Below are 23,692 nucleotides of genomic sequence, written 5' to 3' on the forward strand. Positions count from 1 at the left end.
CCTTGCAACCAACATATTGAACGGACATTTCACCAATGGCTACTCCTTCATCCAAGCAGAACCCTGGGCAGACGCCTCACCCAACATCATCGCCTTACCCATCGGCGGTGCCTATGGGTCGCCCTCTTTCTCACAAGTCCCCGTCCATTAAAACACCTTCCGTTTCCGGTCATGGCCATCAGCCAAGTGTTTCCTCTCACCAATATCTGACCCCAATGGCCGCTCCAGTATCATTGGATGATCCTACTATATTCAGCTCACCATCAGCATTGTTAGCTCTTGGCTTAGGTGGCATCTCACCATCTCCTGCAGGGAATGATCCGTTGGCTGGACCTGGAATCAACGGGAGTGGCATCCATTCAACGGGGATGTCGAATTTAGGCATGGGAGGTCCAAGGGACACCGATGTAGAGAAAACTCGACGGATGGAAGAAGTGATTCGAGTTCTCAGAACGCGTGTTTCTGGACGTGGAGTATGTCGCGAAGGTGTGGAGAGGCTGGGGAAGTTCGAAGGGTTCGAATGCATGTGGCAAGACAACGATCTAAATATTGCTGGGAATTTTGTGGACTTGGAGATCCAGTTTGAAGATGGGACGGAGAATGTTAAGGATGTCAGCCTGAAGTATACTACCCCCAGTGGGGTGGAGGGAGAAAGAAGGGTGGGGGCCACTGCGGTTCTAAAACGGGACTTGATCCAAACTGCAGGAAATCCTGAAGAAAAGCCTTGGAAAAAGATCGACGCTTTCCATGCAAATTTGCATAGATTAGCCAAGTTGGATCAACTAAGTCGGGATGTCAATTGCTTTGAAGCAGTGGAAGGATTGTACGAAAGTTTAAACCGAATATGGCAAGGCGAAATACAACGATACCCAGGGAAGGGCCATTGGGAGCACGTTTGCACAGGACACGTGGGACAGCCCGCCCTCCATCAGGACAGAAGAATTGGCTTGAGTATTCGGTATTGGGTTGAACAAAGAAGGACGCTAGACTCACAACAGAGGAATATCGCGGACGCAATGAGTATAGATCAATTCTCTACAGACGACAAAGTTTCATCATCTGATCGGGAGAAGCGCAAAACCTGGAGCACAATGATTGAGTGTGAGGAAGGTTATCCATCATTGAGAGTGTCAAAAGAATGGGTCGCGTCCCAGTTATTTACGACTATGGATTCAGGGGAATCTTCTTCCGCAGTGAACGAAAACGACACTGACATTCTGTTAATTAACTGGATCGATCCTCCAGCCACTCTCGTTAGTAACCCGAATGACGTTTCTCTTAATTCTACAGCCTTAGGCACTACAACACCGAACCGACGCTTCGTTGCACGGTTGGAGCCCCCGATTGACATTCCTATAATTGCAGCGGCGGAGATATACAGGCTGCTCGGAATGAACATACCACCCGAGCCCAAACCTGCTACATACGATGGGCTTGTGGTGCCCCTGCCGAATAACTTTTCGCCAGAATTAAGTAGCAGTGAAAGTGGTTACCCAGTATCCAACGAAAGAATCCATAAAAAGGTTGTTTACGGCTTTGACGCCAACGGTCATCCTGAAAAGCACATACATACCTACACTTTCCACCCCTTCGAGCATATCGTTGGACGGACCATTCGTGACCTACCGTTTTCTCATCCACGGCAGTTGGCTGATATTCTTCCTGTGAGTGGATGCAAGCATTTTGCGCATTTTTAATTTCTTTGTAATCTACCAATCTTCCATGTCAGACTTCTCACAGCCATGTTTAGATCTTGCGGCAATATGCACTGCTCTCTAGCCTTCTTCAAAAAGCATTTACCACCACTCCAACCAACGACATAGGCGCTCCCGACAAATGTCACTCCGCCAACCCCATGAATCCCCCCTCCACGACGCATACAGGTAAGTCCGACGTCACACTAATTAGCAATATAAGTCCCACGGTATCCAGACTTGATTCAATGCTCCACGGCGATTCGATACAGGGGAGTGATCAACATACCGGTACTGCTTCTCCATTTGCTATGCCTTCCAACATCCCTACCATAATCAATGATAAGAAAATAGATATCTCCTTACGAACACCAATTTCATCACCACCATCTTTAATGCTATTATTTAACGCGCCAAACGAGGGTCCCAATGCAATTGACAATCCAAAGACGGTCACAATTAATGTTGATATCGGGCCCAATGGTAATATCACAGTCTCAGGGGTTTCTGGAATATGTAATCGGGACAATAACAAGAAGCAACCGAACACCCCTGCTTCTCAAGGGAACTTATGGAAGCTCAGTGAAAAGCTTGCAAAGGTGCTCCAGACTTCGGAAGATCTAGGGTTGCTGGTAGAATGGGCGTTGAAATGGATGCGGAAACAGAAACACTAAATATTTTCTAGTCATTCCGCAGATCTAAATGTCAACTATTACAATTTAAATATTGAGAAAGTTGAGCATGAAAATCTTTAATTTAAAAGATAAGGTAAACTTTTTAATAAATATTTAAAATTGTAAAATATTTTTTTTAAAAAAATAGATAATAAAATTATATTAATATAACTATTAAATTAAATATAAAAAGCATTTTTCTAAATATCTACAGATAATTTAAAACAACTAAAAATATTATTTAAAATTTATAAAATATTAATATAAATAAGGTTTTTCATATTAAATTCTTTATTATTTATAAATATAATGAGTATACTATTGAATACAGCTCCAATACTTTTAATATATTAAAAATGAATTCATTAGAGAGAAGAAAAAGAAGATAAAAGATGAATATGAAGAGTTTTATATAAGTCAAAGTAGATAATCAAAGTAGATAATTAAAAAATAATCTAATAATATAATTCAGTGTAATTATAATAAAATTATTAATTAAATATTGATTATTTAATTAGTTATATCATTCTTTCTTATTCAGAGAATTGCTAATCAAATTCTTCAAAAAATGATTTAGTAATTTAATAATAGTAGTAAGAATTTATATATCTTAAAATAAATATATATTTTTATATTTGAATGAATTTTTTTTATTAAATTAGATATTCTCAGTAGTATCTACATATATTAATATATTATTTACTTCTTTTTTTTATTTTATCTTATTATTTTTTATATGATTTTAGAAACTCATTCGCCAGAAATTTTTTATAAGAAAAATATATCTTTAATAGCTTATTAAATTAAAGTTAGCTATAATACAAAATATTATAAATTTCAAATAATATATGTAGATGATAATAATTATTAAAATTCTTAATGATTATGTATTTAATTATCATAATCATAAGATTTTGTCAAAATACTTATGATGCTGCTCTCTCTTCTACATCATAAGAATAAGATCACTGAGTGTCACTGCTTTACTACCTGTTATGACATTGAGATAATGAAGTTCATACTTTGCTTTTATATAAGATGATTGTCTTTGTAGAATATCATAAGAACTATACCGCTGACAACATCAAGAAAACATCTCAACTTCTTCTAATCAGATAGAGCAGCATCTCATCATATTTCATAATGAATGAGAGATTAATAGAAGCTCTATATAGATAGTTATCTGACCTGCTGTTCAGAGAATCAGTGATTCATTCTCAATATATCAGAGTTACTGAAATACATATACAAATTCTCCATATAATCACTTCTACTCTCAATTCTTAGTTGTCTCTTCTATTTATAGACATACACTCGTCTGCTTTCGTAACTAGTCAAGCCCGCCCATTCGGCTTCCCATATGACGAATCCAACGTGACGTCGCTGTCGACCCCTGTGGGGTGAAGAACTATTCTCCTTCTTCGGAGCTTTCTTATCTTCTTTCTCTTTTCGATGGAAGATGCGAGAAGCTAGGTTGACTAGCTCGACCCTCGGAAGTAATTTAGCAAGTTAGAGCTAGGTTTTCAACTGATTTTCATCAGTTGACAATTCTTACCAGAAATCTTCAAACCTCGATGGAAGTCTGAAAGGGTTTCATCATCCTGCTGATGAGGAAAAAGATTAAAAATAAAAAATAAACTGTATCACTGCTGTAAAGTCACGGTTGCAGTGATCTTCGATCTGTTCAAGGAAGAAGGTTTTGAATACCTCCCACGTCAGTGTTGCATTCATACACTCCTGATCCTCATGGGTATTGAATCGATTCAGGTTGAGGCGGAACTTCCGCTCAAGGGCTTAATATAAGGCATGGTATTCAGCCAGGGTCTTGCCCTTGTAAGGTTGCAGATCTCCAACCTTTATCCCCTTTTCATGATCATAGACACAGGAGTGGTGCCACCGCGGCGACACCCTGTCCTCAAGCCATCAGCCACGTAGAATAATGATATCTCACTCTCTACCCCGTTATTCTTCTGGAATCCTTCAGAGGCCTCAATAGCAACTCGCGCGTCAGTGAGCCGGTACCACCACACCCGGGTGACTCAATCAATGATGGGGTTATGCTCCTGTAATCACAGAAGCTCCTGGATGAGGTTCTCATCCACCACATTGACAGTGTTAAGCAACAAGCCGCCACTCCAAGAAGGTCCTTCTGAATCAGTGATGACGTATGTATCTTGCCTGTATAATACCAAAACAACGACGCATCAACCCATCTGGGAACTTTGCCCTGCCAGAAGCGTCTATCATTTTCCTCTCTCACAACAGTGCATAGAAGTGGGATATGAAATTGATGTCTGTTCCATGTTCAACTAGGCACTTGTACCTCATGCAGTTCACTAGGCATAGTAAGTTCTATTGTGACATGCACTTAGAGTCATTCAAATTGTCAATCTTTCTCTTGATTCTTGATTGACACATTGGTGAGAAAGAAGGTGTTCTTTGAAGAAGTGCCATCTCCATTCTTATCCTTTTTGCCCTTGGGACACGTACCTGTGAAGTGCTCACTCTGTTTACAAGTGTAGCTCATATGCTTGATCTCTCTCTTGTTTCATTCTTCAGCAGTGACTGTAATGGGCTAACGCTGGTTGATAGCCTTTCGTAATCAAAACAGTCTACAACCTGATTATTCTTCTTTCTCTCATTGACACCCGGATTATCCTTCTTCCTCTCTGATCTATATGGAAGTGCTAGGCTGTATTCACCTGTTACATTATGAATTCATTCATTTATATATTTTAAGGCCCGAGATTTTTTTTTCCATGTTTTTTATTTAATTTTTTTTAAAATGTTTTTTTTTTCAATGGCTTCTATTTGATGAATTCAGAAAGCTATATAGACTAGATTTTCAAAAGAATCTAGTAAACTAAAAACAGTTTTTTAAAGTAAACTAATGGAATCTTTATAATTACTTCTTGAAGAGAAATTATTAAAAACTGATTGATTTTATCTATAACAAAGAAATTTTCCATACACAACTAGTATATAGCTCAAACTCAAAAATAGATATAAAATCAGTAACTATTTTATTATCAGAGAAAAAATTTAAATGTAAGTAACTTTTTTCTTATTTGTTGAAAAGAAATGAGAAAAAATATAAGAGCCCACGATACTCAGGCTACGCCTTCGCGCTATCGAGACACTATCGAATGGCGCCAACGAGGCGGCGCCTCTACCCTATTCGTATCGCCCCCATCCGTATCGCCCCTATTACAAATGCACTAGTCCAGTCATCTTCATGCCGAAGCTCCGCTCCCTATAAAAAGGAAGCTCAATCCTCTACATGACCTGTCTTCCTCTAACGATTCCTTCTGTTTTCACACGCGTTAGTTATTAGCTGTTCTCAGTGGCTAGCCCGTTACAAAAACTAACATTCTAAGAGAAATCTGCAGGTTTTACTATAACATTTTCTCTTCTAAAGCTTAATCAAATTCAAGTTAAAGATTCAATTAAACTTATTTTTAAATTTTAACTGAGTTCTGTTAGAATTATTGAAGAGTTAAAGCTCAACTCCATGAAATATCTTGTAGGTATAAACTTAGTTCTAGCTTTCCTTTATTCTTGACTATACTCGGCTAGTTCCAACCTTAAGTCTATTCTACAGAGATTAGATAGAGAAACTTTAGATCAAATATTCGTCACAGATAATATTTTATCAGATCTAAGTGAACTTTGATAAGAGCAGTATGAGAAAATACTTAATAAGTTTAAAGAAAATAAAAATTGACAGAGCTTTAAAAATTGACAAAGTTTTAATATATGTAAAATATAAATTTTCATAATAAATAATAAGCAGATAAAAATTTTTAATTTAAAATTATTATCTAAATTTTAATATTTTTTTATTTAGTTTTTATATTATTTAAATTAAATATTCTAGATTAATAATAAAAAATATTGATAATTATCTATTTACTTTTTTTGAAAAAAATTATTTTTATTAATTATATTTTTTAAATTTATCTAAATCTTAAAAAATTAAAAAATAATCAAATTTAATAAAAACTTTTAAATAAAAATATTCTTGAATTAAATTTAAAAAAAAATTAACTGAGTTTTAAAAAAATATATTTAATTTTAATCAATAGTATAAATTATCTATTAATTAGAATTAAATATAAATAAAATAAGTATAATTATAAATATTTATTTTAATATTTTAAAAATTATATTTATCTTATTTTTTTAAAAAAATTATAAAACTTTTTAATTTATACTTATTTATAATTATATATTATATGAAAAATTTTTATAAATTAATAATAAAAGTTAATAAATTTTAAAAAAGTTTAATTAAAAAGTTGAAAATTTCTTATAAATAATAGTTAGTTTTTAAGATTTATATATATATTTTTATAAAATAATATAACAAATTAACTAATAATGAGATGATAACTAATTCTAAAAAATATATAAAATAATAAAAAATTAAAAATAAATAATTATTATTAAGAAATTTAATTTAATTAGATAAGAAATATCAATTAATTATATATAATACTATTATTTTAATAAAAAATTAAAAAATTAAAAGTTATAATTAAATAAAATAATATGTAAAAAAGTAAGCTTATATGTTTATAACTTAAAATAAAGCTCTAATAATTAAGAAAAATATAGTTAAAGTTTAAATAATTAATTAAATTATCTAAAAAAGAAACTTTATTATAATATAATATATATAATATAATTAATTATATTATTAAAATCTATCAATAGATATAAAAAATATCTATATAAATTATATGAAAAATTTTAATTTAATAATTATTTAATTTTACAATTTAGTTAAGTTTAAAATAAAAAATTATATTATATTTTCTAAAATTTATAATATTTTTTATTTAAATTTACTTTAATATTATAATTATAAATTTTTATCATATCTTTTTAATATTATTATCTTTTTAAATATATTTTTATTTTTTTATTTTTATATATTATAATTATATAGATTATTACTATAAAAGATTATAGAAATTATATTATCAATAATATTTAAAAAATATTTTTATTTTTAATCAAATATAGTAATATCTTATCATATTATATATAATAAAATTTAATAAAATTTTTTATATAAATAGATAGCTAACTTACTATTTAAAAAATTGATAATTTATTTATAATATATTAAAATTATTAATATATATTTATTTAAATTTTTAATTAATTAAGTTTATTTATTTAACTTCTTTTATAATTATCTTATCAATCATTAAAAACTTAATTTTTTATATAAAATTCTCAATTAATTGTTATCAGATATCATCAAAAAAGATAATAAGTTATAGTAAAAGTTTAAATAAATAAGATATTATAATATATATAATTATCTTTAAAAATTTTTAGTTTAATAAATAAAATATAATTATTTAATATATAATTAATTTTAAAAAATATAATTATAATTAATATATAGTTACTGTTACTACTGCTGATTTATTGAATAATTTATTAAAAAAATTTTTAAATAAAAAATAATATAATAAAATAATATATAATTAATAATTATTTTTTATTTTAAATTATATAATATTTTTACTTATATTTTTAAAAATTTTAATAAATTTACTTTTTTATTTTACTAAACAGTATTAGAAATATATTTAATAATATATTTATTATAATAATATTTAAGTTTTTAATTATAAATATTATAATTATAAATTATTTTAATAATTATTTTTATTTTATTATTTTATATTATAATTTTTTATATTATATTAAAAAATTATAATATAATAATTTTAATAATATTTATATTTTTTCATTTTTAATATTAAAATTTTCAAATTTATAAAAAACACAGATATGTCAACTGACTTCATTAAATGAATTTGATTGTGAAACTTAACTAGATATAAGCCTTCCTCACACATACATTGCCACCATTTCTGAACTAAAACCAAACTATTTCAGGTCTAGAATTAGTAACTCGTTTCGTCCCTCCGTATGGGTTTTACCCCTCGGCCGTAAAAGTTAGAATTAGCGCGGTTTCATTGGAGTATATTTTACCTAAGAGTATTGATTTATATAGGTAATATTTGGTATTTTTGGTAATTGGTAATTTATTGAACCTCATTTCTAGCTAGCCTAGTTAGGTAATATGAGACTTGAGTTCCTCATAGTATTCCTCCCAACATCGAGTCTTTTATACTGGCACCATCCACAAACTAGGCTCTTTGGCAATGAAATTGCTTGTGATTCAGTAAAGATTTCAGCTGTTCAGATGGCAGATCATGGGTTGAGCTGGCAAAGACAAAGAGTTGCTGATAGAGCTCCTTCTGAGCTTATATGCTTGAGCAGCTGACTAGCTGTGACCACTTGCTGCCTCATACAAAGATATTGAAGCTTATAAGCATTGATAACTGCGGTATCCAAGATCCAGTATAATATGGGAAACCAGTTATGATAGGTAGTTCTATGAGTCTCGTAGGATTCCCTATACTGATTTGCTAGGTCAATTCCATTCATACTATGATTATAGTCAATAATCAGAGGAATTGGCAATCCCTTGACTGGAAGATCTTCAAAGAATTTTCTAGCCTCAGTTTCATGGGGTTGAGATCTTAGCTGGCCATTTTTACTCTCGAATAACAAAGATGTCATATGAGGATGAATGATAGTCAATGCTAATACCATATTATTGTCTTGCCAGCCTAGACAGAGAACTTTATCTTGAGGTATATCACATAGAGCATTCCAGGGAATCTTCTTGGAGATTGAATGCTCGCGTAGTTCAACTAGTAGAGGTAGAAGTGTTTGAGTCTAGTAGTTCCACAAGCTCCAAAGCCGCGATCATGAAGATGGTTGAACAGAGGAACTGAGGTGAAGTAGTTGTCCATATTAACTAAATAGAGTGGGACCTCCTTGCTGATTGATTCCTCAGCGGGCTGAATAGCTAGTTGACAAGGGGGGTTGGAATTCCCCGTAGATATTGATATCGAATTTGAATCCCCCGCATAGGTGTGTAGGCTTCCACCCAAGATGCGAATAATCATCTCATCCAAAGAAAGATTGAAACCAGAAGTAATAGTACCAGCAGTATGAGAGCTAGAGACCAAAGGTCCAAGCTTATTCCATCTTTCCTTTCCTTTTGAGACTGCTGAGGGTCAGACATATGAATAAATCTCTATCATGGCATATGGAATTGATGTGAATGGTCAGTTCCTTGCTCAATATCACATCAGCTATGACTTCTTCCTGCTTCCGTTTGCGTTTTTGAGGGGTTTTAGAAGGGCCTAATTGACCTAGTCAAAGTAAAATGAATATCCATTCTATAACAGACTAAGGGATTTACCAGCGTCTTTCCCGGTAGGGGATGGGGGATTCCATGGGTTAGCTGATGTTAAAGAGCTATATGAGTTTCATGTGGTCGAAGAGAGAAGGTTTCCAGGTGAGTGTGAATGAGCCAATAGACCACCCATATAAAATATATTGGGATTCTATTGGCCAAGCCATTCTAGTTGCCTGTCCACATTTTACCCCAACTGAAACCACGCTAATTCTGGCAACATTCACGGGCGAGGGGATGGTTCAACACAACTTCATATCACTCTCCATTACAGGTGTAGGGAAGAAACAAATGAAAGTAAAAATTATTCAAACTTATGCTTGAACAATTTAAACTGAAAAGAGTGTCAAAAAATAATATTCTCTCAGAGAATATATATATATATCATTGATGAAATTGACTTTCTTAATGAAAAAGTCTTTGCAACAAGAAGATGATGATTCTTAGATCTGAAGGAGCTGAATAAAAAACTTACAGTTTGAAAATTAGAAAATAAGTCAATACAATGAAGTGACGCTCTATCTTCATCACTCATTCTTACAGAGTGGCAACGCTCCGACCGCGTTCTGCGCCCGGCAGCGTTTCTATGCATCATCATCTTTAGTACCTCCGACGCGCAAGGGTTGCCCAACTCACCCCCGCGCGGCAGCAGTTTACGTATTGAAGCGGCTGTTGGAGCTAGTCAACACCCGGCCTTCTGTTCAACCGTTTGAACCTGTGTTGGAGAGGGTAGCATGTTCATGCCGATAGAGTATGCGCCTCAACATACTCCGTACATATACAGTAGTTAACCGGAATGCAACAAGTATCGGCAACCCTCTCTGCTTTTCTGACCATTCCAAGCAGAATAAAATTCCGTGGGGGGGTTTACCAATGCTTTTGCGGAGTTGAACTGTCGCAGAGGCCAATCTGTCGAGGGAACGGGTTTGTTTTCCTTAAAGCCCTAGCCCCCAGCTTTCAATCAGCCAATCAACCCCCTCCGATAAGCTTGTTCAGCGCACCCAAAAAAAAGAACAACAGCCCTCCGTTCGAGGCCCTCCTCCTTCCTGGCCCCCCTGGTTTCTTGCTGATAAGGTACGCAGCATCAGCAAATAAGAAGCCGGCCTACTTCTGTGGGCTAGAGCCTAAGGCGGAAATGTTTTTAACCGTTCTCAGCTCCAAAGGCAGGCTCTTCATTTCTCTGCTGTTTGATTAGATGGGAGATTTGATGTATTTTGATGTGTAGGAATTGGTTTCGTTTGTAAATTTCGGTTCAGTACTCCTGCTGTTATTTTGACTCGGGTGTAATTTCATTTGAGTTTGCTCGTTCTTCGATGGCTCAGGTTTGCTGAAACACGTTTATATACCAACTACTATATTTGGGAATCGGAAGGTCAACCTTGAGACTTTTGACCTTACGCAGACGTTTGAATCATTAGTGGGATTGGGGATAACCACAGAGAGAGAGGGGTTTGATATGCGGTGGGGTGAAGTGATGTTTCCCACCTCCCTCTCTCCATCTCATATGGTTTTTCTTCTGGGGAGCTAGTTACTATGCGAGCGGAGAATTGATATCCAGAGTTACCCCTGTTACCACAACCCCCAACCCCCTTATCTTTACATCCCCCCCGCCTTTCAAAGTATGTATGCTCTACGACAAACACGACGGTTGGAGGGTAGTACGGGGCTCTCGGAGGACTTTTACAAATCAGGACGTTCTTGTGCGCGATTTTCTGCGGCACGGGAGCTAAGTTTCTTTCGCCGGGAGAGACTTTTAGCCTGAAGGGTTCGAACCATGGAGGGGAACAGAAAAAGTTATATATCTTCATCAGATAAGAGATGATATATGTCAATTTGTCATTGATCAATGTCAAAGACGATAACGCTATGCTGTGACTATTCAGGTGTATATATATACAATACCTAGGTCTGCTCATTTAAGGTTGTTCTGTGGGCGAATACAGATAACTAATCTGAACGTGGTTTTAAACCCTTGCCCTAAAAATATTCGGCGCGGTTTAAAGATGCTGTATAAATCATGACATGCCCTCATTAAAATTACATACATCTCCATATGCTCTTGACGATAGCGATTTTATCACATATCTAGACCATTTACCACTTAACTATCCCCAATCCCAAATCCTAACCTACCCCTGGTGTTGAGGGCGATGACGTTGAATAGAGATTGCAGTAGTAACAACGTGGCGTAATTATATGAAGCGTATATGGATTGTTTATTTTAAATTTGGATGAGGTGATACGTTTCAACCGTAACCCCAGATTTTGTTAACCTACGTTTTTTCCGGAGCGGGTTGAGCCATTTTCATACCCTTGACAGGCGTGTCCGGGGTCGATGATTTGCTGCCATCATTAGTTATAGTTAATAACTAAGTTACCTGCTCTGGTGTAAAAACACAGTTGGGATATTATCAGCAGCAACCCGTAAATATCAGACACAGCAAGCTGCAGTACAATATTCCACATGAACCCCCTCCCGTAATATAACATCATACTAACCAAAACGACCTTCAATTGGAATAGGCTGGCTAAAGTATCATATTGTCAGCGATTGTCGGTTGGGCGGATTGTCTCCAAGGGCGGGCAATGTCGGGTGTGCCAGGGGCCCACTTGTTCCAGACCCTGGCAGGCTGAGCCATCAGATGTTGGAAATACGAAGTAAAGGAGAGGAATTATTACTGTATTTGGCATGTCCCTCATACAAATTAACACTCGTTTAATAAACAAGCCTGTCAGGGCTGAAGGGGACAAGCAGATAAATTATCCATGACCTATTACTAAAAGAACTGAACATGGTTGCATCATTCTGCGCAAGTACTATAAGGCAAGGCTGAAGTAAGCATTGATGACAACGATTGAACAGTTAGTTACATCAAGACTGAGTTCATGTTTAGTTAGGTGTAAAAAGACTCCTGAGGCCTGTGAGAACGAACTGGTTTCCAATACCGTACATTCGGCTGATTCCATGACATCATCGTCTCGGGTCGAGTACAAATTGTGAAAATAACTGCCCCCAACAAGTATAGTTTACGCACAGAAGATGCAGCTCGTTGCACGTGAAATATCTGGTAAATACGGGTTGCAATTGCCACGTCCCGAAGATTAGTTTCCGGCGACATCCCGGCTACACCCGACTACTGTACAGAATTCTCCCCGCTGTTGTATTATTCCTGGAACCCGAATCTTCTTGGAATCGAGTCTGTTTCTTCGGGTTTTGATAGACGAAGACAATTTACACTCTGATATTCCGAAGTCATTCCAGGTCCAAGCAAGTCGGCATATATCCAAGAAAGTATTTCTCGGCCACGCCAAATCCGAATATCTGTGTGGGAGTTAACCGAAGGGCGGCAAGTTGGGTGTTGGGGCAAGGAAGCGAGCGAGCTTCGTTCCCCAAAGGGACTCTTTTTGGCTAGCCAAGAGAAGAGGAAAATACCCAATCAGTGCCCAGGTACCTTAGTAACGGGGGATTGTGTTGAACCCGCGCTGTCATGTAGATTTGCACAGGCATATCAATCGAACAGCCGTACACAGGAACATCGTAGATCCTCGTTGGTTCGGCAATTGAAAGCCTCCCATCCTCTCATGCGCGGGGTGATTGATGCAACATAACGTTAGAGATAACAACCCTCCGAAGCTTTTTGGTTACTACAGAATAGTCATTGTGATTATTGATAATTATTATTATTATTATTATTATTATTAATTTTTTTTGGTTTTTAATTGCGATAACGGTTTTATGTGCTACGCGATATCGATTCGGTGACATACCGCCACGGTAATAATACGGTGATTCTGGAACTGCCCAGTGCCAAGTTGCGCTAAGACCAACAATACACACCACGCAAAAGTTAGTTAGTTCGAACGACAAAAATCCTGTGTCAAAAATATATTTGTACGAAAATACTCTTCTGGAAAAGGAAAGGAACCAAAAATAGTGGAGTTTTCGAAAGAAGGACAGTAATGTTCTTCCTGAAAACCCCTGGGGAGTTCAAGCATCTTATAATGAGTGCGAGGTTTGACCCTGGGACTTTGGGTGATCGCACCGCCACGATTGGGGCCTCGTTTCCAGTGGCTCAGCTGTCGGGACGGAAAGGGAAACGATACCGATACGGTATCAGCAGGACGATACATGACGATACATTACTGGACGGGTGCCAAAATACACGCACATGCCACCCCACCCCCAGAAAGAAATAAAGTAAAGCAGGTTGAATAACTTCTTCGCCTCCCACTTCCGCTTTTTTTATTTCTTCCTCTTCCTCCCTCCCTGCTCTTCATTCAAAGTCAACCCCTCTTCACGCCAAATCCATCTTCGAACTCCTCCTCTCAAACTTCTCTTTATCGTCATCGCCATCAATCTCCTATAACAGCTCAATTCTCTTTCTGCGCGCATCTCTTGCCCGTCGCCACCCTTCTCTGAAGCAACACACCGCACTCATTCTAGACATGGTAGGTTGCCTTCACGCGCCCTCCCGTCTACCACTCCTCTCTGTTGGGCCGGCAGTGCTATAGAAGAGAAGCATCGGCTAACAAACAGTATGTGATTTAGGGTTTTAAGCCATCACATCTCTCCAACACGGAGAATGTACGTTTCCCTGCCCTCTACCCTTGACTCACTTTGTCATTTTTCGCTCCTCTAGCTCCCCCCAATATTGCACGGGTGTGAGGACCGCGTTTCAATTCGCAACAGGAAGTTTGACTGATGGATTTTCTCTTCTCTATTGCTGTTTATAGCTCATGAAGTATATGAGCCTTGACCAGCGGGGCCATGTCCTGGCGGAGTATGTCTGGATTGATGCTTCAAGTGGCGTCCGATCAAAAACAAAGGTACGACTCCACCCACCCCCCACGAGACAGCACAGGTGCAGTGCATGGAAGGAAGTTCTAACATGTCCATTGCGAACAAACACAGACCCTTAACGGCCCGGTCAAGTCAGTTGAGGAGCTTCCAGAATGGAACTTCGACGGCTCGTCTACAGGCCAGGCCCCCGGTGAAAACTCAGACGTTTACCTGCGACCCGTTGCCATGTTCCCAGACCCTTTCCGCCGCGGCGACAATATCCTCGTCCTCTGCGAAACCTGGGATTCGGACGGCTCCCCTAACAAATTCAACTACCGCCACGAGGCTTCCAAGCTGATGCGCACTCACGCCCACGAACATTTTTGGTTTGGCCTAGAACAGGAATACACCCTCCTAGGCCCTGACGGGTGGCCATACGGCTGGCCCAAGGGTGGTTTCCCTGGAGCTCAGGGCCCATACTACTGCGGTGTTGGCACTGGCAAAGTCCATTGCCGTGACATCGTCGAGTCGCATTACAAAGCCTGTCTATATGCTGGTATCAAAATCTCTGGTATCAACGCAGAGGTCATGCCAGCTCAGTGGGAGTATCAGGTTGGGCCCTGTGAAGGCATCACCCGTAAGTACATGCATGCATTTTGCATATGGTGACCTTAAGAAAAATTATATACATCTAACCCATTGCAATCACAGTCGGTGACCAGCTCTGGATGTCCCGCTTCCTTCTCTCCCGCGTCGCCGAAGAATTCGGAGCCATAATCTCATTTGCCCCCAAGCCAATCCCCGGTGACTGGAACGGAGCTGGCCTGCACTCCAATGTCTCCACGGAAGCCATGCGTTCTGAAGGTGGCATGAAGGTCATTGAGGCCGCGATGAAGAAGCTCGAATCCCGCCACTCAGAACACATTGCCGTCTACGGTGAGGGCAACGAAGACCGTCTGACTGGCCGCCATGAGACGGGTAGCATTGATCGATTCACCTATGGTGTTGCAGACCGTGGTGGCAGCGTTCGCATCCCACGCCAGGTCGCGAAGGACGGCAAGGGATACTTCGAGGATCGAAGACCTGCGTCTAATGCGGATCCGTATCAGATTACCGGGATTATTGTTGAAACTGTAAGTTTTCTCTTCTTGCTCAAGATAGTAAGTGGTGGTGGTGGTTTACGGTTACTAACATGTTATTCTTCCCTGTAGCTCTGTGGCGCTTCATAGATGGGTTTGAATGCGTTTTCTATTTCGTATTTACATGCGCTCTTTTATACCCTCAGGCGTCGAACATGGGTGTTTGGAGGGATGAGGTGTTTGATATCCAGCAGCTTGGACAAGTAAAGATGAGGCTAAAGATGCATCTCACTCGTTTTCCCCGCCTGACAGAAAGATCGTTGTCTTCATGTCCCCCAAACCAACGCGAAGTCCTACATCATATATACAGGCAGTCTTTTTCCCCTTACGATCCCCCTTATCCCTAATTGCACATTCGTCCTTCGTGGGGTTAAACTATGATCGTATGATGTTGATGACAATGATCTGTTCCATTTGTCCCGTCTCTTCCAGGTTCGCATCATCAAACGCCATCGTTGATTCGATAATAACGGCATTGTTTCTCGTGTGTTTTGGGGTCTCTAATGTTGTTTCTATTCTTCTCTTTCTTTCTGTTAATATAGACTCACTCTAGTACTGGCTGTCTCTCTCAAGTCATGCTTTTTCTTTTGTTCTGTTAATGTTGATGTCTTCACTGCGTAATTCTGCTGCCCCTGTTTTACTTGCCTGTTTGCCTGTTGGCCTGAGTCGTTTGGTCTCATTGATAATAGCTAATAATACCTTTAACGATATTTATATTGTCATTTGATGCCTTTGGCAAAAAAACAGGGATGTAAACTACACTCAATAGTCATATCTGGTGTGTGTGAAAAAAAAAAAAAAAAAATCCAATAACAGAATATTTATACAGAATACTTCAAAGATAAATCATATGTATTTCCTCTCTATACTACAAGGTAGCCTTCGGCTGTTAAGTTATTATATAAATACCTATCTAGGGAGGTATACAATGCAGGATTCTTATGCACCAACAGCACTCTTATACCATCTTGATTGGAAACTATCATACATCTCCCAAATCCGCCATTGGCTCCCATAGATCTATCTTACTTTTTGGTTCACCCAAAACCCCTCGCATGCATAGACTAAAAAGTTATGCCAAGTTCCTCTTCTCTCACATGTTGATAGAAGGGCGCAGAGGCGAGGGCCGTGGGGGACCTCAATCGATGAACCGAAGACCAAAAGAACAATCTCTGCCCCAAATGCTTGGGAAGTACGTATATTTGCAAGCTCATACAGCTCAGCAGGGCATGGAGGAAAGAGATTTCTTCAAGAGCAATCAACCCATTTTGAGAGAGGTTATTTTATGCATATGCTAGTGATCTGAAGTCCAGTCCATCCATGGGTCCTGTTGGTCTTGGTTCCCGAGGGTCAAGTTGTTATTATTAGTTAAACATTAGCTTAACTAAGGGCCAACCACATGCCAACAAAAAGTCCAAAGTTCCAAAAGACTTCACAATGAGACTCTTTAAATCCAACCCTCTGGCAGGCAAAGCTGGGGGTAGTGTATCTTGGGGAAAATGTAACAGAGCCCATGTGAAACCTCTTCAGGTGGATGAGGTCTGGAGAGTTCAACCACCCTATCCATCACAATAGAGGAATGGAAAAGGGGGGCGAGAGAGCACATGAACGGGCTAACTTCCCGCATTCCACTGCACGGGCGTGCAAAAAGTCGGTTCGATTAACTTGCCAACTCTTCTGCTTTTTGTTACGATTCTTCATGTGAAGTTAACACTGGGTACCCCACCACTACTCCTGTGCTGCTGATTTTCCGGGGGGGGTGGAAGAAAAAGAAAAAAGAAAAGAAAAAGAAATAAAAGGGGTCCATCTTATCTCTCTCGAAATCAGGTCTAAATCCGTTTATGAAGATTGATTCCATCCCTTGCGCGTATGGATGGAATCACCCTTCAAAACCCATTTGAACAAGATACTACACTTTCTCTACAATGTGGAATATGAACATTGGCAGTCCCTCAACCTGATCTGGGGAAGTGAGCGATATTCAACCTCGGGGCGCACCACCCCCCTCCCTCGGGAATATCTATCGACCAGCGGCAGATGGCTTTTGCTAAAACCAACGCTTCAACGCCAAATTAATAATGCCAATGTCGATACACAACGCCTCAAAATTCGATAATCCACCAACCAAACCCGACACCAAAACGTCCCGTCTTTAATCAGCATCCCTCTAGGGCTCGAATTTGCTGATTGGTAAAATCAAAATCAACACAATGTTCCCAAGAAAATCACCGCAAGGGGGGCGAGGATACTCGAAACTCCGGCAGCAATTCCATAGGGCTCGAATATTTTTAACAGCACGCACTAGACTCTGTAGAGTAATCCAACGAGCACTAACCCCTGAAGGCTCTCTTTGAGTTGGACCGGCGCATGAGGTCTTTGTGCGCCGATTCGCTTGGCTGGGGGTCCGGGATTTTAGGCCCTGATTCCCTGTTCAGTGTTCCCTATACCCTGCAAACTATAAGAATCCTGCAACGCACAAAGAACTGCGTCTGAGTATATATATATACCTTGACTGTGACAAGTTCCAAGTTATTTTTTTTTTGATTTTTGTTTCCTCTCAATGGGATATTGGGGAACCAACTGGTCTGTTTCAGCAGCGTATTCCATGGGTGAGAAGACTGCATTTCAATCTGTCGTTGAGCTCTCGGCAGGTTCGTCAGCTTGGGGCCTCTGGAGGCGAGTTTAGGATATTGAATGACACGACTCGATTTACCTTTCCTCTGGATATATATATATATATATCTGTTTTACATCTCTTCTTGTTTGGTTATATTCGACGCATATTTGTCATTTGAGAGTTGCTGTATCATTTGCTGTGGTCGGGGTTGTCCGGTACATGCCCCCTTCGGTCTTACCCTGTCGACCGACGTACGTTGTCCTGACTACGCGTTATCCACCACATATTATATTGATCACCAACCAAGCTTTGAAGGAACTAAGGACACACTCATCGTCGCAGTTTTAGCCCTGGGTTTCGTCAAGGCAGACCAAGACAGGTATAATTGGTCAAAAACGAACGAAGTCATGGCGAAAGAGAAGGGCACCGCTACGCTGACGATGATGGAACTGGCGGAGTCCGCGGAGTCGACAATGACAATGGGTAATAACACTAGAAGTAGCGATGCCATCTACGAGTTCGACAGCGCTGATCCCGCCAAACTGCCTCTGCTCCAGGCTATCAAACAATTCCCTAGGGTTGTCGCATATACCTTCGCCGCAACACCGGGCATTCTCCTGTATGGATTTGACATGGTCATTGTCAGTACGCTGACTGCAATGCCTGAGTTCCAGTGAGTGAGATGAATCGCCTCTCTGCAGCTTTTCCTTGTCCTTGCAGAAGGGCTACCTACCTCTTTCACTTTTATATCTATTTAAGCCAAAAGCCAACCCATCCACAACAGACGCGACTACGGCCAAATGTTCGGCAAAAAATACATCATCCCTTCCGCGTGGTTGGGTGTATGGACCGCAGCACCACCCCTTGGCAACATCGCGGGGGCTGCCGTTGCCGGCTGGGTATCTGATCGGTACGGTCGCCGCTTCTCCCTCGCGCTGGGCGCTGTGATATCAGCCCTTGGCATCGCAATCTGTTTTGTGTCCGCCTTTTCACCCGACATAGACGTTCGTCGGGGCATATTCTTGCTGGGCAAGCTTGTCGAGGGCTTCGCAGCAGGCCAGGCCATATGTACCGTGCAGATATACACCTCTGAGATCGTGACGCGTGCGCTCAGAGGGTCCAGCCAGGCGCTGCTACCTGTGATGACCATGATGGGACAGCTGGTTGGGGCCTTGGTGGTTTTTGGTTGCTTGTCGGTCGATGGATGGTGGGGGTATTTGATCGCCGTTGCGTCCCAGTGGGTGTTTTCGGCGATCCTGTTGGGTTCTGCGGTTTTAATACCGGAGAGTCCGCCACATCTTATCCGTGTGGGTAAAGTGGATGATGCTCGCAGGTCGCAGCGGCGTCTCCACCGGAAAGAAGTCGATACAGATAAGATGGTGGATAAGCTATGTGAGACCATGGAGCTGGAGAGGGAGATTCAGAAGAGGATAGGTTCCCAGGTGCGGTTCATCGATTGTTTTAGGGGTGTGGATCTTCGGAGGACGATCATCGTGCTTGTTTGCCACGTTGTACCGCAGAATTTTGGGCTGGGCTTGCTTGCGACAGCCAGTTATTTTGCACAGACCGTTGGCATGAAGCCGCTCCTCAGTGTTCTGCTTTTACAGATTGGTGTTGCAGTTGGCTTGGTGGCGAACATCATATCTGTGTGGACATTGTCTGTGACAAAGCGCAGGCCGCTTATGCTGTGGACGCTTGGCATTGCTGGGGCACTTTGGGGTGCAATGGGGATTTCAGGCTGCTTTGATAGCCCGGTGACGATGTGGTATGTCGGGATTTTTCTTTCATTTTCATTCATTCCATAAGTTTTCACATCGTGAGCGCAGAAGCAAGGCAGCATGGATGTAGCGACTGCGATAATTTTCTGACTCAACATTCTTCTTACAATGATATAGGTTCACGGCCGCAAGTATGATTGTCGTCATATTTGTCTGCGCGAACGGCATCTGGCCAGCTTCCGTCCTTGGCACGGCGGAGACATCTTCCCTTCGCCTCCGTGGGAGGACGCAGGCTATCGGATGGGCAGTGCATAGCTTTTATGCATGTATCTTCGCAGTTGCGTTGCCATACATATACAACACGGACAAGGGCAACCTTGGAGCCAAAACAGGGTTTATCTACTTTGGCCTGTGCGCGCTGACTGGATACCTCATTTGGAAACTCGTGCCGGAAATGATGGGTCGTTCTGCTGCGGAATTAGATATAATGTTTGAGCAGAGGGTTCCCACGAGGCAGTTCTCGAGTTGGTCGGCGGAGACTACTATAGCTGCTAGCGGTGTACCTGCTGCTAGATCTCGCGCCGCTGCTGCTGTTGCTGCTGGTGATAAATGGAGTTATGAGAATATACACGGTGGGGCGATGGGTTCTTCAACTTATTGTAAACAACCGAATTGATATCTGGGGATGCCGTATATTTTTAAATGCTCTTGATTCCATCTTCGCAAATGTTTCCCCGTTGATGCATGGCGGCTAATGAAGTCTCTCCGTGATTGGGTAAAATAAGCGCGCGGTAGCATAACTTAAACGCCGCATTAACCGTGGTTCTCCGCAATCGGTGGATGCCCAAGCCGGGGCTTACTGCGCATCCAAAAAACAATGATTGCCATGAAATTACGAGCTTGGGGGAAATTAATTATCCAAGCAGTGACTCTGATCCGTTTCAGCAGCATCATCCCCCAATTGTTATCTCATGGCCCTCAATCAGGCATACATTGAGGGATCCATGCATTTACATTTTGTCGACATCTGTACAACGTTTACGACGAAACTAGCTAGGACTAATACTAGCACTTTATTTCCAAAATCCCCTTTGGCAAACCCAGCAAATGTTGAATTAGATTGGTAAACACAATCCCTACTTCCTAAACAACTTTAAAACCCACAATCCCTTCAACCCCCTCTGCTTCACCTCTCTCCTCGCTGCACCATCACCACCATTCGCATCCCCATCCCCATTGCCGGCTCCATTCTTCTTATCCAAAATCCTCAACAGCACCTCCAGCAACACCGCTGCCACAGTACTTGCACACAATATCCCAACCATAACCAGATTACTCTTCCGATACTTCTTAGTCCCCTTGGCCTCACGATCGCTCGTCCAGCCAGTATACAGTGCATACGTAGTAAGGATGCTTCCCAAATTACCTAGACCCGAGACGAGCGCAGATGCTGCTGCTACGCCCACCTCCCCATGGCGTGACTGGAAGAGCTCGTTTGTCCACGTCATAGTTATTGGAACGGTGGGGCCTAGGCCGAAACCAACGATGAGCAGGCCACCATAGCGCCACCAGGTATTTGTGGCTGTGCCAGTGTAGGTTGTCAGGAGCAGGCCTACGATTTGGATTAGGACCGGGACGATGAAGAAGATGGCACGGTGGTGGTGGAAGCGGTCCGAGAGTGGGGTTATGAGGAGAATGGCGATTAGGTCCATCTGTAGGAGTTAGTGTTAGTTAGAGACTGGTGGTTCCTTTCATACTTTAATCGAGGCAGGAGTTAATTGGGATCGGGGACAGGAGATGGAAAAGTTTCTGAAAACGGAAAAATGAAACAATGAGTAACAGGGACTTCATACAATCCAGATTGGAGCGAATAATAAACTCAACTCAACACCCGTTAATGACGGATTCGCCGCTCGGATAATAACAGTCCCGTAACTCTGCACACCGATTCCCACGCCAACGACTCCAAAGTACATGATTACAAGTGGCCACAGGCGCCAATCAATCAACACGCGGAAGAGGTCCCGCAGGGTCCATCGGGTGCTATGGTACGCCCGCTTCAAATCGCGAAAGTGAATTTCTGCATCCCGCCCTCTGAGCACAGGAGTCGGTTGAGGAACCCACCATAAAAACTTTGATCTGGGTAGTAATTTCTCTCCTGGTGGAAGCGGGCGCTCCGGGAGCCACCAGAAGAGACTTATTCCAGTAAGGGTACCCGCGATGCCATACAGGAGAAACATCCACTGGAATCCGACGAGGCCTTTCAAGCCGTCCATTTTTTGGAAGCCGGCAGAGACAAGGCCAACGACTGCTGCGGATATTTGTGCTGCAGTGAAGTATTGGCCGATTCGTTTTCCGGTGCGTGAGGGCGGGTAGAAAAGTGTGAGATAATACGCCATACCTGGCCACATGCCCGCGATGACAACTCCAAGGAGGAGTCGGAGTAAACTAAGGATACTGAATTAGCCTGGGGAGTTCTGTGGAGTGAAATGACATATATGAAGGATATAATGGGAGTAGTTACTATAAACTCCACGCAGCTTCGGCTGCGGCGAAGCAACACCCGATGACGCCAACGCTGATAACAATGCGACTCATCCAGACACGAGGACTTAGCCTCGTCATTACTAGATTGGACGGTAGATCGAAAATCACATAGCAGACATAGAACAGCGCCAGGCTGGTTGAAATCTGGTGAGAAGATATGCCTAGCACGCTGCGAAGGTCGTGCTTTTGGTCAATATTCATCGTTTGAGCCAGCCCTATACTGGACCTGATGGCCGCACACAGGAAATAAAGGGTCCAAAATGGCGGGATTATTCTCCAATCGATTTTCCTAGGCCAGAAGTTAGTGTTTATTATTTTCCCCTTAGACTTTGTCAATCTGGTCTTTCACAAAAAAAAAAAAAAAAAAAAAAAAGGCTTTATCTCGATTGACGGAGTTTATTTTCCGTGATTCATAATTAAGAAAACCAGCAGTTCCATACTTATAAATGCGATCAATCGTCTCCATGTCAGGTTCATCCCCCTGTTCGGCATCCTGGAAGCTAGTTGAGTTATCTTCAATAACGGCCCTGCTCCCGAATTGCTCTTGAGCTCTCTCCTCTACCAGGTCTTTCCCCATGGTGTCAATGATGGGGAATGAAATGAGTGGTCTTGTGCAGTGAACAAGTGCTGTCTATAGTTATACTCCGGGGTAATCCGATAAAAATGAACTTTATGGGGATTTGCAATTTCTGCTCGCTTTGCGCGAATAGGCGTGTCGCAGTGGAGTTGGACAGTGTAACTTCGGTTTTTCAGACCTTGTCATGCACTAGTTAGTAGGCAGCATAATCGGAAAATAATGAAGTTGTTCATTTCGTACAGAATGCGGGAAATCGACTTTACCCTTGTGTTCAATCTCTCCGTTCTCCAAAGCCGAGTTAACGATGCCGGATAATAATAAATCAAGACTGCAAAGGCAGGATTTGTATGTACTGTCCAACTAAAAGTAAAAATAAATAAATAAAAATTGAATCTAGCTGTGCGGAAATGGAATTATTCTCGTTCCTCGCAAGTAGAAGTTACATAGATTTCAACTAGGCTCGCGAGGTCCTAAAAAGTGGAGTATCCGTGGAGAACTCAAAATTGGTTAACTTCGAGATTCAGATTCAAAATATTCAATTCTGCTGTCTCCACAACTAGACAAGAGAACAAAGTTGTTCCGGAATTCCCATGTGGCCCCAAGCAAGATGAGAAGTGTAAACCTTTGCACAACGAGTCAGTCATTTCGGAGA

At 40.6% G+C, this 23,692-nt stretch overlaps 4 protein-coding genes across 4 annotated transcripts; 3 read left to right on the forward strand and 1 right to left on the reverse strand.

The window, feature by feature from the left end:
* Positions 1 to 35: 35 nt before the first annotated feature.
* PADG_01534 (uncharacterized protein) lies at positions 36 to 2,368 on the forward strand (the record flags this gene model as incomplete). Its single annotated transcript, XM_010758649.1, has 2 exons — positions 36 to 1,664; positions 1,751 to 2,368. The coding sequence occupies 2 exons, from the start codon at positions 36 to 38 to the stop codon at positions 2,366 to 2,368; spliced, it is 2,247 nt and encodes a 748-aa protein (XP_010756951.1).
* Positions 2,369 to 13,664: 11,296 nt separating this feature from the next.
* PADG_01536 (glutamine synthetase) lies at positions 13,665 to 15,671 on the forward strand (the record flags this gene model as incomplete). Its single annotated transcript, XM_010758650.1, has 7 exons — positions 13,665 to 13,813; positions 14,033 to 14,111; positions 14,212 to 14,247; positions 14,397 to 14,489; positions 14,575 to 15,079; positions 15,154 to 15,575; positions 15,654 to 15,671. 7 exons carry the CDS (start codon positions 13,665 to 13,667, stop codon positions 15,669 to 15,671), a joined length of 1,302 nt encoding a protein of 433 aa, XP_010756952.1.
* A 2,934-nt stretch (positions 15,672 to 18,605) lies between these two features.
* PADG_01537 (uncharacterized protein) lies at positions 18,606 to 20,592 on the forward strand (the record flags this gene model as incomplete). Its single annotated transcript, XM_010758651.1, has 3 exons — positions 18,606 to 18,871; positions 18,983 to 19,963; positions 20,094 to 20,592. The coding sequence occupies 3 exons, from the start codon at positions 18,606 to 18,608 to the stop codon at positions 20,590 to 20,592; spliced, it is 1,746 nt and encodes a 581-aa protein (XP_010756953.1).
* Positions 20,593 to 21,052: 460 nt separating this feature from the next.
* Positions 21,053 to 23,040, reverse strand: PADG_01538 (uncharacterized protein; the record flags this gene model as incomplete). Its single annotated transcript, XM_010759191.1, has 4 exons — positions 21,053 to 21,628; positions 21,770 to 22,364; positions 22,441 to 22,752; positions 22,904 to 23,040. 4 exons carry the CDS (start codon positions 23,038 to 23,040, stop codon positions 21,053 to 21,055), a joined length of 1,620 nt encoding a protein of 539 aa, XP_010757493.1.
* Between the last annotated feature and the right edge of the window lie 652 nt (positions 23,041 to 23,692).

The sequence above is a fragment of the Paracoccidioides brasiliensis genome (genome assembly GCF_000150735.1).
Source record: "Paracoccidioides brasiliensis Pb18 unplaced genomic scaffold supercont2.2, whole genome shotgun sequence".
Taxonomy (NCBI): domain Eukaryota; kingdom Fungi; phylum Ascomycota; class Eurotiomycetes; order Onygenales; family Ajellomycetaceae; genus Paracoccidioides; species Paracoccidioides brasiliensis.